At 42.1% G+C, this 12,212-nt stretch overlaps 1 protein-coding gene across 6 annotated transcripts in view; it reads left to right on the top strand.

The window, feature by feature from the left end:
- Positions 1-12,212, top strand: part of CRACD (capping protein inhibiting regulator of actin dynamics) — a 122,768-nt gene that overhangs the window by 88,242 nt on the left and 22,314 nt on the right. For all 6 annotated transcript variants that reach the window (XM_072037589.1, XM_072037592.1, XM_021267653.4 and 3 more), the window contains one exon: positions 7,932-8,067. In XM_072037589.1, the coding sequence (XP_071893690.1) occupies positions 7,932-8,067 (136 nt within the window). The remainder of the gene's footprint in view (positions 1-7,931; positions 8,068-12,212) is intronic.

The raw sequence follows: 12,212 nt of genomic DNA, 5'->3' as shown, positions 1-12,212 counted from the left end.
CTACCTGTACGGACCAGATTTGGTGCAGATGACAACCAGCAGGACACAAAGATTTGTGTTCCTGCTCCAGGCCACTCCAGGGATTTCATCCAAGGCTTGATCCCAAGAAACAGGCAGTCTGTATTCAGCGTCTCCTTTAGGCAGACTCCTCAGGCAAAGTACTTGTAGGCATGCAGTCTGTCCCCAAATTTCCGAAAGCAGCTCATGATATTTTCAGCTTTTCATAAAGTTTTGCTTCTACCTCCAACTCAAATTTGTAAGCCTAATATGTAAGCTTTTAATGGCTGTGTATTTTTTCCCCTGCATGACTATTAGAGCACTTGATCTCATGAAAATGATTCACCGACAGCTCAGCTGTTGAATTTCTAAATTTGAGAGTGGGGAGGAGGGAAACCCAACAACCTATAACTGCTAATTTGTAGGAAACTGCTTTGTTAAAATAGGAGGAATAAGAAAACTTTATTTAATGTATTGGTTTATTATCTGTTGGTATATTTATACATTCATAAATCCCTATGACGTGAAGGTGCTGACTAAACATGAAAATAACCAGACTCTGGACAGTCACAAGCTCTTGTGTTTTGGGTGCAGTTGAGTGTCCCAGTCCCTTCTTGGACAATTCCTGACGCTGTTTTGACACATTTCCACCTGGATGTAGCAGTGGGCAGCTCTGTGTGAAGCAATCTAGACCACCAGTTAAAAACTGATCTCTACCTACTAGCTCCTTCAAAGAGCTCCCCAAATGCCTTCCCTCTGTCACATCCAATTTTTGTTCATTGGGCAATTTTTCTTTTCCTATTAGACTGATTACTCCAATTGGCTTTTGTCAGTTTCCTAATTTCCCTTATGAGTGCTTTCCTGACTCCAGTGGGATGCCTGGGAGCAGTGGTGCTTGGTGTGCACCTTCTCCTGGAGCCTTGTTAGCAGCACTCTGACACCTCAGATCTTGTCTTCTTCCTCTCTATTATCAACTTGACAAAGCTCCAGAAGCTTTGTTCTAAGGTATGTGAGCTAGGATTTTTTACCACTTGTTGCAATTCTATCACTTACTAGTGATTTACAGTAAACGCCATCATCCTGTCATTACTTTATTTTTTTCAGCCACTGTTTGAGCATAAAACCACCTCATTACATGCACCATAACAGGTATAAGATCGTGATCTCTTCGGTACTCTTTCACTCTGCAGTGGTCCTCAACATTTGAGCAGGTACTGAGCTCCATCTTCTTTACTCTTTCACTCTGCAGTGGTCCTCAACATTTGAGCAGGTACTGAGCTCCATCTTCTTTTTCCTTATCTTTCATCCTCAACCCTGACCATGACTAGTTTATTTTTCACCTCAGTAATGCCAGAACTACTTCTACTCTGGTCTTCACTTCTTCCATTGCGTACACTGCCTTGCTGCCCAGGGCCCGGTCCCACGGTACCAAAGCAAGGATAGCAGGGACAGATTGTGGGATGGTGGCCAAGTTGAACCTGTGTGCAGATAAGGCAATATCTGGATGATAGGACAGGTTCCAGGCTGAGTTGGGAAATCAGTTTGTAGGTCAGGATCAGGTCCAGTGATCACTAGGCAGGTAGGTCCCCAGTGAGAGGGCAGGGCAAGCCAAGCCAAGAAGTCAGTCTGCAAACTGAGGTGTGGATCAAGGGCCTTCGTGGCCAGACATGGTTGTGGCCAAGCTGGAGCCAGCGCTCCTCCAGCGCAGCTCAGGCAGCAACCAAAGCCCCCAGGTGTGATCACAAATATTGCCCCCAGTCCATGTGTGTAGGTGGAGGTCCCAGGTGAGGCTGGTCAGGGATGTTAAGGCTTATGAGGGCATTCAGGGCCCTGAGGTTTCTCAAGATTGATTTCTGTGCCCTTACTGCCCAAGATGTTGGTTACATTACTAGCATGTATTAATGATGCATCAGCTACTCAAAACTAGGCTCGATCCCTGCTTTTAAGGGACAATTTATGGCAAGTTCATAGGTTACAAGTCTCCTGGTGACACCATGCTGAAGCTTTGTGTAGCATAATGTTGCACGATGTCTTTTGAAATGAGCAGGGCTACTTAATCAGAGACTGTAGAACAGGTCCTTGACATCAGTGGGGCTCTGGTGGGTTATAATAACGGGATTGTGCAGTTTCCTCAGAGTTTGTGTCCTGAGGTTCAGCAGCTTTTGAAATCGACATGGACACATCTTTAGACTGAGCAAAGAAATGATTCCTAAGTTGACTTTATGAGAAAGAATCCTTCAGCTACCCTGCTGAAATATCTCCCTCTTGGCTGTTTAGCTTGCAAGGACCATGTTTATGGGTTTGCTAAAACAGTGGAGTAACGCGCAGCCTAAGCTCAGTCGTAACTCACAGCCCTTGCAGCAAGGACAATATTCCCCATCCGGGCATTATTTAGAACTAAAACTCACATTCCAGCACAATGTAAACAGATGAAAGAAAATAGCTAAAAATACAGCTCAGTATTACAGTCCATTTTCATCTATTAAAGTATTTATGCATCTCTGGAATGACTAGAAAATGCAATTTGTGTTTTTCATCTCTAGCTGCCCTGGGGACATTCATGAGAGAGGAAAGGAGTTGGAATCAGATTTCTTTTTTTAAAACAAAGCATTAAGTAAAGGCAAGCTATCGCTTCGCCTGTCATTTCCTTGCAGCACTATTCTGGGAGGTGACTCTCAGATGTCTTTGAAGGGATTATATTAAGGGTCAATACCTGGCTAAAACACATTTGTTCTTGCTTTGCATACTTTGTGAATTCTTAGTGTTGAAAATGGACGTATTTAAAAAGTTTGGTTCTTGGTTCGTTCTGTGGAACTGGTTTCTATCAGAAATCTACAAGAGTGGAAGTCATGAGACTGTTTTTGAGTCAGTCTCTATGAACATGGAAGAACAGAACACCGCCTTCTTTCCCTTTATTTTCCAATTCTATTTCTAACTTCTTAATATCAGAGTGGGAGGAACACTTATGAGATGCTGAAGAGGCAATTGGTGAGACGAGATTTCTGTACCACAGTAACGCATTGATGCACGGTTATGCAAGAGCTGAGATCTGAGTGTTAACCTGCTGGCAAAACTTTCTAAAGATTGCACATTTGTCTTTGAGAAGAGAAGTAAGGAGGTAAACTTAGCCTTGTATTCTGTGCAGCATTGCCCCTGCGTATACCCTGGGGTACTTGAAGGTTTAGTCCCACAGCTGTATTAAATGATCGAAGTCCAGGCTGCAGTCATCCGACTCTTTCCAGCAGCTCTCTGGGCACGCCTCCGCCAGCTGGCACGGGTGCTTGTGCCAAACCAGGAAATTATGAGGGTTTTTTTGTTGTTTGTTTTCTCTAGTTATTTATTCACCCAAATCAGTTCTCTCAATTGTTTCACATGAACCACTAAGCAGGCACCAAAGAGGTGACAGGAACGTGTGAGGAGGAAGGGTAATACCTCACCCAGTCCTCATGTGGAGTAGCCAGACCTGATGTAAGAACCCATCCTAAACAGACACAGGTGCGTAGCCATGCATGACTGCTGGGCATCTGAAGAAAAATCTCTTTGTCTGTCTTCATGGAAGAGAAGTCAGACTTTTCTTGTAGGCTTTTGGTGGTCCTATTCTGCCATGAAGCATTCATGTTTCCTAGTTTCTTAGCGCACACACACAGACACCTCAGCAAGAGTGAGTAATGGAAAGAGGGTTTACTGCACATTTTTTTGCAAGTCAAATTCACGTATAGATACATTAGGTTTATGATACTATCAACATATATGTAATCAGTTTTACCTGTGGTTTTCTGGGATTCTTCCAGAAGTCTAAAATACTAACAGAAGGTGTTCTCCCTTTCCACAGGAATGAATTAACTCAGCGCTGAGTTAAACAGAGTCTGAGAAACATATTCATTTTGAGCTGAAGAAAGCTAGTTAGGGGCAAAATGCATCTGAGGCAACTGTTTTTATAGCTAAATACAGTGAGACCTGGATTCAGAGCCCATGTTGTGGTCAAGTCCTCATCCATGGTTAAGATGTGCTGTGGTCTTCCATATCTTGCTCTGTTCCCTCCATGTGACACTTCTGTCCTTGTTATTTGTAGAAGTCCTGTGGAGTGGTTGGGACTGCTGGACCCTCTTGGGGTACCCTCAAGATAAAGGCATATTCTGGTATACTCTTTTTGTGCCAAAGCCCCTGTGTGTCAAAAAAAAACTAGTACGTTCTCAAAATGTAGCAGGTATTTCATCCTAACAATCTAAAGGTGAACAGTGGTCTCTTAGTTTTGCTGAGAAGTTGAATATTCTTTTCGTGTCTATGGGAATCTGAAGTGGGACAAAGGTGTAGCAAAGAAAACTTTGAGAACAAATGGAATTTTCATGCAAACTTTGCTCCAACTATATGAAAATGACTTCTGAAAATTTGTGTATTGGAAGTGAAACTGGAGCACAATAATTGGGTAGTAACCCATCTTCAGAAATTAGGTCTTTAAGGATTTGCTCTAAGTGCTTTGTATTTTGGAATAGCTCATCCATAATTTATTTAATTCAGTCAGGTGTTTAGAAGTGAGTCAGATGGTGATTCAATTATTTTCAGCACAAACAGCCCCTGAAGTGTCACTGTCAGCGTTATCAACACAAGTGCTTATAAATTGATACCCCTGTTTTCCCAGATCTCTTGGAAGTGATACAGCAGTTGGGAACTGAGCTACAACTTCAACCATGGCTGCAAGAATAACCCCTGCCTCTGACACACAGGGAAGCTTTCCAGAGCTGTTCCTGGTGCACACACACCCTTTAATTGAAGGGAGGGCTTTCTGTACCGGTCTGTAGATGTGGATTGTGAGGATCCAATTGTGTAAAGGCTTCTGAGGAAGCCTTTGGAGATGAGAATGGTAGAACTAGTGAAGGAAGCTCGATTATTCCTATTGTATGATGACTTCAAAGGAATTAAGTCTTTTTTACAGTAGAACACGGGGAGAGTGAGGAAAAAAAAGGTGGAACAGGGACCTTTGTGATCTAATCTGTCAAACTCACAGCTGGGAGGATTTGAAAGGATCATAGGCTCCAAGTGAATAAAATAAGAGACCTTTCAGAAAGTTGAAGTAGCCTAGAAATTGCCTTAAATGTTATTCAGACTCACCTGTAAAAGAAACTGGGTTACTACAATGTATGAATATGCTTTTTCCAACATGCTTTAGCCTGGATAGGCATTTAAGAAAAAAAAAAATGAAGCCATTTTACTGACTATTGGAGATGGGGCTGCCAGAATTTCTCAGACACACAGTTCTGAAATGTCCAGTATTTGGATTTGGATATCCCCTGGTTTTGAGGGGAAGCAGTAGAAGAGAGGTCCTGGGTTAATTCACTGTGGAGTTTTATGAAAGTTTCACACATTCTGACAAATTGGAGTATGTTTGTCTTGGTAGGGAGTTAAAAACAAAAGTTTTCAAACTACAAGTTTGGCATCAGCTCTATAAAACCAAAATGTGCTGCTGAAATTCGGGGGGTTGACCTGCTAGTGACCCCTCTTCAGTTCAAAGGGGATAGGGTAGGGATAAACTGGGTTGTGCGTCTTCAGCAGATCTCTCAGCTCTAAGGTAAACTATAAATTCCCCTGGCCTTGCCTTCTGCCCATACCGACCCATGCAAATGAAGGAGTGGTTGGCACGGGTCAGTTTGTCAAAATTTGCATCTTCCCCTCCGTTTTGGCCGCAGAGGGAGATCTGTGAATACACAGACTTTTTCTCTGTTGAAGGCAGTACGAAAGCTTTCAGTTCAAACTTGCCAAAATAGTTGTATTAAAAACCAACTCGCAGTGAGCTTCATGTCACACCACTCACCTTGCAAGCTGGACCTTCTAGGATTTTGTCCTGGTTAAGATGCATTTCCAAAACTCTGGTTGATGGGCTGCTTCCTGGGTGGCCAAGGAAGCTTTCTGTCACTTACTGCAAGGCCACGCAGTGTTCCCACAGCTCTGTGAGTGGGCTGAGTCAGGATGATTCAGTCCTGACCCTTTTTAGAAGAAGGTTTAAAAATATACTTTTCTGGTTTCCTCTAATAAAAGGTTTCTAAAATAAGGTGTATTACCCTTAGCAGGCAATCAACTTGTGGGTTTTATTTAAAATAAATAAATAAATCTAGAATAAAACACAGCATCAGTTAAATGTTTCTCTTATGGCTAAAAATGCTGTGAAATGTTGAATAGCTCTTTTGCTTGATTGCATGCTGGTTTGTTTTAAATGAAGTGCGTTGTTCAAATATTACTTTTGGATAAAAAATAATTTTACAGTTGAGTATGCTTGTGTGCAGGATGAAGTGATATAGGGAGCTCTGTGTCTTCTCTCCAAAACCTTGGATGATTTATTTTAAGTGCAAACATATCCTATATATAAACTGGAGACACAGAGAGGTTATGGGGAGCTCGTTTTTGTATTATTCTCAGGTTATCTGCAAGAAATTTTGTTAGAAAAGCCAATTATATCTTATAATTTAACCAATTTTATGGGGTTATATTAATTGTATACAAAATTCATACTTGGTAAGAAAAATTATCATTTGTATTTTTTAAAAAGTTCACACCACTGAGAGGGGGGATGATGAATATGTATTAAATACTTTCCAGAGGTATTTTTCAAAATATGAATAGAGCTGTTTTGAACACTTTATAGACTATAGGCACATTTTTAGATGGAGAAAAAGAGAATATATGGATTTTCTTAAACATCACAGAATCACAGAATTTCTAGGTTGGAAGAGACGCCAAGATCATCGAGTCCAACCTCTGACCTAACATTAACAGTCCCCATGTGAGGGTTTAGTTTTTCCTGCTGTTTTACTTACCCCTCTCTCTGGAAGGATCCACCTTCCTTGCTTAAGCTGAATAATTTTTTATGATGTTTCCTACCATATTTAAAAGGTTGTCTGGGTTAGCTTGGTTTAAAAAAAAAAAAAAAAAGTTTTTCCATCTCTGGATTGTAAATTTACTGAAGCTGTAAATGGATTCTGTAGTGTTGCCAATAGGTTATTAAAAGAGATCTAAGGCCTCTCAGTTGCTCAGTTTCTTCTACTGTGACTTTCATCGTGTTTGTATTTCAATGGCTTCCTAGTCACCATCAAATATTCTAGGCTGGACAAAATGCAATTTTCAAACTCAAATATTTTCCCCCAAGATCCCCCCAAAAGCCTAAAATAACTCAGAGCATCCTTTAAAAGAAACGAACAAAACAAATTAAAAAAATCCCTCAGTTTTCTTGAAGAGCCTTTAAAATCTCTAGTACATTAAAACACTTTTGGTTTAATCCCTCTGCCTGTGGATTTACAGCAGCCATATAAGTAGGTCATTTGTGATGCACTCCCTTCCTTGGCACTTGGGCTCCTCGCCCATGGGCATGTCTCACTGTTTGTTGCCAATCAAACCCATCTGATATGCTTTGTGTAGTTCAGTGGGTTGAGGATAACATCACATTGTCAGCGTGACCACGCTCATGGTGACAGAAACGGGTGCGTAATGAGCTCGACAGCGTATTACCTCTTCCTGTGTTTGAGTGGTTGCTTTTGCTTTGGACCTGCTGTCTGTGTTTTGAACGTTAGCCCGGCTAAGCAGTTATTTTATATAATTTTAATTACAGTATATTTTTTAAATGTGACATCTGGTAACATGTGCATCATCATCATCTACCCTGTATTCTAAAAGTAATGCTTAGCCTTGGGGCTTCTAAGGAAAATTAATTGAACTTTTTCAACCTTCTTATTAAAAACTTCTCACTTAGTGTTCTTCCAAGGAGGAAGACTACACGCAAAGGAATCACTGATCTGATAACAGAAAATGTTTGGATATCTCTGTTATGAGAATGTTCAAAGCTCTCGTACGGACAGAAGGGAGGGAAAATCCATATAGCAGTGCAGCTATGATATGAAGGGCCACTCTCATAAATTAATTGTTGTACTTATTACCTGTTTTTCCAGGTCTTCCCATTATTATATGGGCAGTCGAGCTTTCTCCCATGACAGTATTTTTATACCTGATGGGAGAACAGAGAGTGAACAGACCGTCCAAGCAATGTCACAGGAGAACGTTTTAGGAAAAGTCAAAACACTACAGGTAAGAAATTACAAGGAGGGAAGGGGGGTGGAATTACATTTGAAGTGTGGTGGAAAATGCTCTTTGGAGTCCCAGAACATGTTAAGTATGAATAAAGTTGGGTTGCGTGTTCAGTGGCCTAGGGGTTGTTTCTCAGCCATGTAAATTGTCTGTCCACCAGCCACGTTGACAATTTGGATAACCTGCAGAAGGTCTAGGTTCTGGTCTTGAAAGGTCAGACAGGGATGCTGCAAGCAAACCTGTATAGGTGTCTGCACCTTGTGGAACTCATATGAAATGAACTCGTGGTGTTAGCATGTCCTGATCCTTATGTCTGAGACCTACAGATGCGGCACTGAGTGGAAAAAAAATTAGAAATAAAAATAAAAATTGGGGTTCAGCTGACAGTGGATGGCATACAGTGAGACCTCTTAGCAAAGCTCATTTTGTTATTGTTTTGTACTTTCTACATTTTTCTTCAGTCTTTTCCTCCCTGGTCATTGAGTGGTTCTCAGGAAAGGCAGATACGTTTAACTCTCCAAAGCAAACAGTCGATAAGCAGCTACATACCCAATTCGGTTGGGTATTTGCTTTGAAAGAGCCCTGAATGACCTGCTTTCCCTTGTTTCCCAGAATTCTGTCCCATTAGTGCTAATTTTTTGCTTTACTTCTTTTGTATGTCTCTAAGATTCAAGTTTATGCTTATCTAGACCTTGACAGACCTGTCCTTCAGAAGCACCTATCAGTTTATTGCTCAGGATTGCTGGTAAATTTTTAATGCTGTGTGAGTGCCATTACCCTGTAGATGACAAGTAAACTAGTAGTGACTTCTTTTACCTCCACAGCACCCACTGTCTGGGTCCATCTTCCCTGGTGAGGGAGATATCTCGCATGGTAGGCTAAGGAGACTTGCAGGATGTAATTTTTCCTTTTTCCTGCACGCTGCTATCAGCCGACACAGCACCGAATGGCACTGACTGTGCTGACTATGGTTAAACTTTGAAGCAGAAACCACAGCTCCAATTTCCCTGTGCTGTTTTTTCAGCTTAAATTTCCCTGGGTCAGGTAGAATTGACACATGCTACTTGCCGGGCTAGAAGTCGTCATGTTTTAAATGACTACTGGCTCTGGGCAAAGACATGAGGTAGCTGGAACTGACCTGCAGAATGCTTGAGTGTCCTTGGGACACAAAGCCCACCGACTTCAGCAGGGAGCTGTGCCTTCCCTACCTGTTGGATCTGTTCTCTGGCCTTCAGCATGTTAGTTTTTCTCTCAATATCTCTTCTTCTTGCAATCCAGCCTGTAACAACATCCCTTATGCAATTTTTCCCATTCTGCTGGTGATGGTGACATCCACAGCAACCCATGCAAACAGGAGGAAAATGCATAATAAATCATAAATGACTCAGCTCTCATCTTTATGCAGAAGTTACGTATCATGGATATTTTATTTTTTTGTGTCCATGGATAATGGATATTTTTTGTCGTAACCCCACATGAAGGCTCCTTATAAATGAGCCTGGGGGCCACATCCTGCATCTGCAAAATCTGCTGTTCAGGGCATGACTGTTCTCATTTCGCTAGCCATGATTTCCACAGCTGTTCCCTGAACTGTAGGACAAGATCATGCCAAAATCCTATTGCATGCTTTTACGTGGACCTTAGAGTTGGGTCCCAGGTCTAACCAGCTATTGCTGAAAGTTTTATGCACTTACCACCTCACACCTCATCTTTTTTTTTTTTTTTTTTTTTTTTTTTTTTTTTGCATGGCAAAATGCTCATCAGTAAAGGAGTGTTGCCAGCATTCAGAGCCCAGTGCTGACTCTGAACTTGCCATATTCCAAGTAGAGATCAGAAGCTCTGTGAATTTTATCCATTTTCAGGAATTTGTGGATGGAGATGCAGTAAAGGTTCTTGAAACGTTCTTATTTCCCCATTCTCACCTTGCATTTCTGCCATCTCCGGAGTCTTGATGAACCCACAAAAAATGGTGCAAGACTGGTTCAATGTATCAGCCTGGGCAGGTGGCCAGCGCATGCACTGGTTCAGATTCTTATTATAGAAATTCTTCCTGCTTGATTGTGTGTTCAAGGTAAACTGGTTCTTTCTGGAACAGCCCTTATTTCTTTTTATTGATTTTCAGATTGGCAGCATTCATCTTATCAAGCTCTCCATAAACGGATTGGGTCATGTTCTAAGGTTTTACTGCTTGCTGGAAGTCTGGCTGAGAAAAGCCTGGCTTCTTTTTAACCTCAGATAGGCTTTGTGTGTCCTGAAGCTGCTACTTTGCGATGGTTCAAGCCATCCATTGTTGTAAAAGCAGTCTTTTCTTCCTCCTTTGGATCTGCTGAGGTTTACCATTACCTGTTTTCTGAGATGCAGTGTAAAAACCCAGCGTGAACCTGCCCCCACTGAGCACTGGTACCCTGCTACTCATAATGCATTTAGCTCCTCGGAGCCTGGTGCTCTGCTTCTCGCGCAAGGCTATGAACAAGACCTCAGGAGTCTTGCCTAAATCTAGATCTAAAGATCTTTAGATCTAAATCTAAAGCCTAAATCTAGCAGTGTATCAGGGCAGGCCTGAAAGCAACTCTGGGAGCTTGTCTTTATGGGCTTGCCTTTCATAGGCTGATGGGTTGTTTGTTTTTTCCTTTCTTCAAAGTGTGTTAGATCAACCTCTTCAAATTCTACAGCTGTGATTGTTGTTCTTGCTGCTGCTATTTGCCAGAAAAGGCTAACAAATGAGCAAAGGACAGGTCTTGTTTCCACAAGAAGCTTCACCAAGTAAAATGGAAGCTTGGTTTGAGTGTTTTGATCTCGGTGTATCTGTGCCACATCTCCCCTGTGCTGCACCAATGCTGCAGCGTGGCGCTGCTGCAGAGAGGAGGACAGCTTGTGCTCTGCCTCCTGCCTTCACTGAGCGTACCTCGGTCATCTGGCATCCCGCAGGTAGCGGCAGTCGGCTGCAAGAAATGTTAAAGGTTGGGTATGGCTTATGGCTTTTTGTATCTAGGAGCTGCTGGGCTCCATGTTCTCTGTTTCATGCAGCCCTGTGCTGTAAAACAAACAAATCACCTGCTGTCTCTACAGCACCATTTATTGCACAGTGCTTAATTATGATACAAACATGTTTAGGGAATCCAGACTTCTTGGTCAACTTCTGAAGAACCAATTTTTATATGCAAATTTCACTGGCTTTGTAATGATGAATGCCCCAATCCTTTTTTTTTTTTTTTCTTTTTGCTGTCAGACCTGATGGCTGTTCACTTTTGGAACCCTTTCTTGTAGCCATTAACATATCATAGCTAATGATCAAGCCAGTGCTTCCCCTGCTGTGCACTGCACATTGCATTCTGCCAGACATTCCCTTTGCTCTTTGTGTTTTATATTGTCCAGATCTTAACAAGGCTACAAAGCTGGTTGTTAAACCTCAGAGCTATTATCGTTTAACTTGATGCTCTTCGTTTTATGGAACTGGGAGCAGTTTTCACTGAGTGAGTGCCCAGCTTTGTATTTCTTGCAGTTCATTTCATTGGTGCCAATATTTTGTAGTGTCACTGCATTCTAGTTATTTTCTTCAAATTTGACAATTGTTTTCACTTCATAAACTGAATTTATCACCTTTTCCTAATAATTCTTCTATTTCTGAGGCACACCTCCTTTTTCTTATATTACAAATTATTATGTGGAAAATTAGCTTCTATTTTCCTTTTATCTGCTTTGCTTTTAGGATCACAGAATCACATAGTTTGGGTTGGAAGGGACCTTAAAGCCCACCCAGTTCCAACCCCCTGCCATGGGCAGGGACACCTCCCACCAGCCCAGGTTGCCCAAAGCCCCATCCAGCCTGGCCTTGAACCTTGCCAGGGATGGGGCACCCACAGCTCCTCTGGGCAGCCTGCACCTGGGCCTCACCACCCTCTGGGTGAAGAATTGCTTCCTCATACCTAATGTAACCCTTCCCTCTTTTAGTCTGAAGCCACTACCCCTTGTCCCATCACTCACTCCCTGGCACAGTCCCTCTCCCACTTTCCTGCAGCCGCGTAGTTCTGGTGCACTGCCAGGGGAGACTCAGGTGATGAATACCACAGATCCTCTAAGTGTCTTCAGGCTTCCCCAGAAGGACTTGCTCTTAACACACACACACATCTATAAGTGATCCATTG

Source organism: Anas platyrhynchos, chromosome 4, assembly GCF_047663525.1.
Source record: "Anas platyrhynchos isolate ZD024472 breed Pekin duck chromosome 4, IASCAAS_PekinDuck_T2T, whole genome shotgun sequence".
In the NCBI taxonomy this organism is placed as follows: Eukaryota; Metazoa; Chordata; class Aves; order Anseriformes; family Anatidae; genus Anas; species Anas platyrhynchos.
The sequence above is the reverse complement of the archived record's forward strand: the minus strand, read 5'-3'. Positions and strand labels throughout refer to the sequence as shown.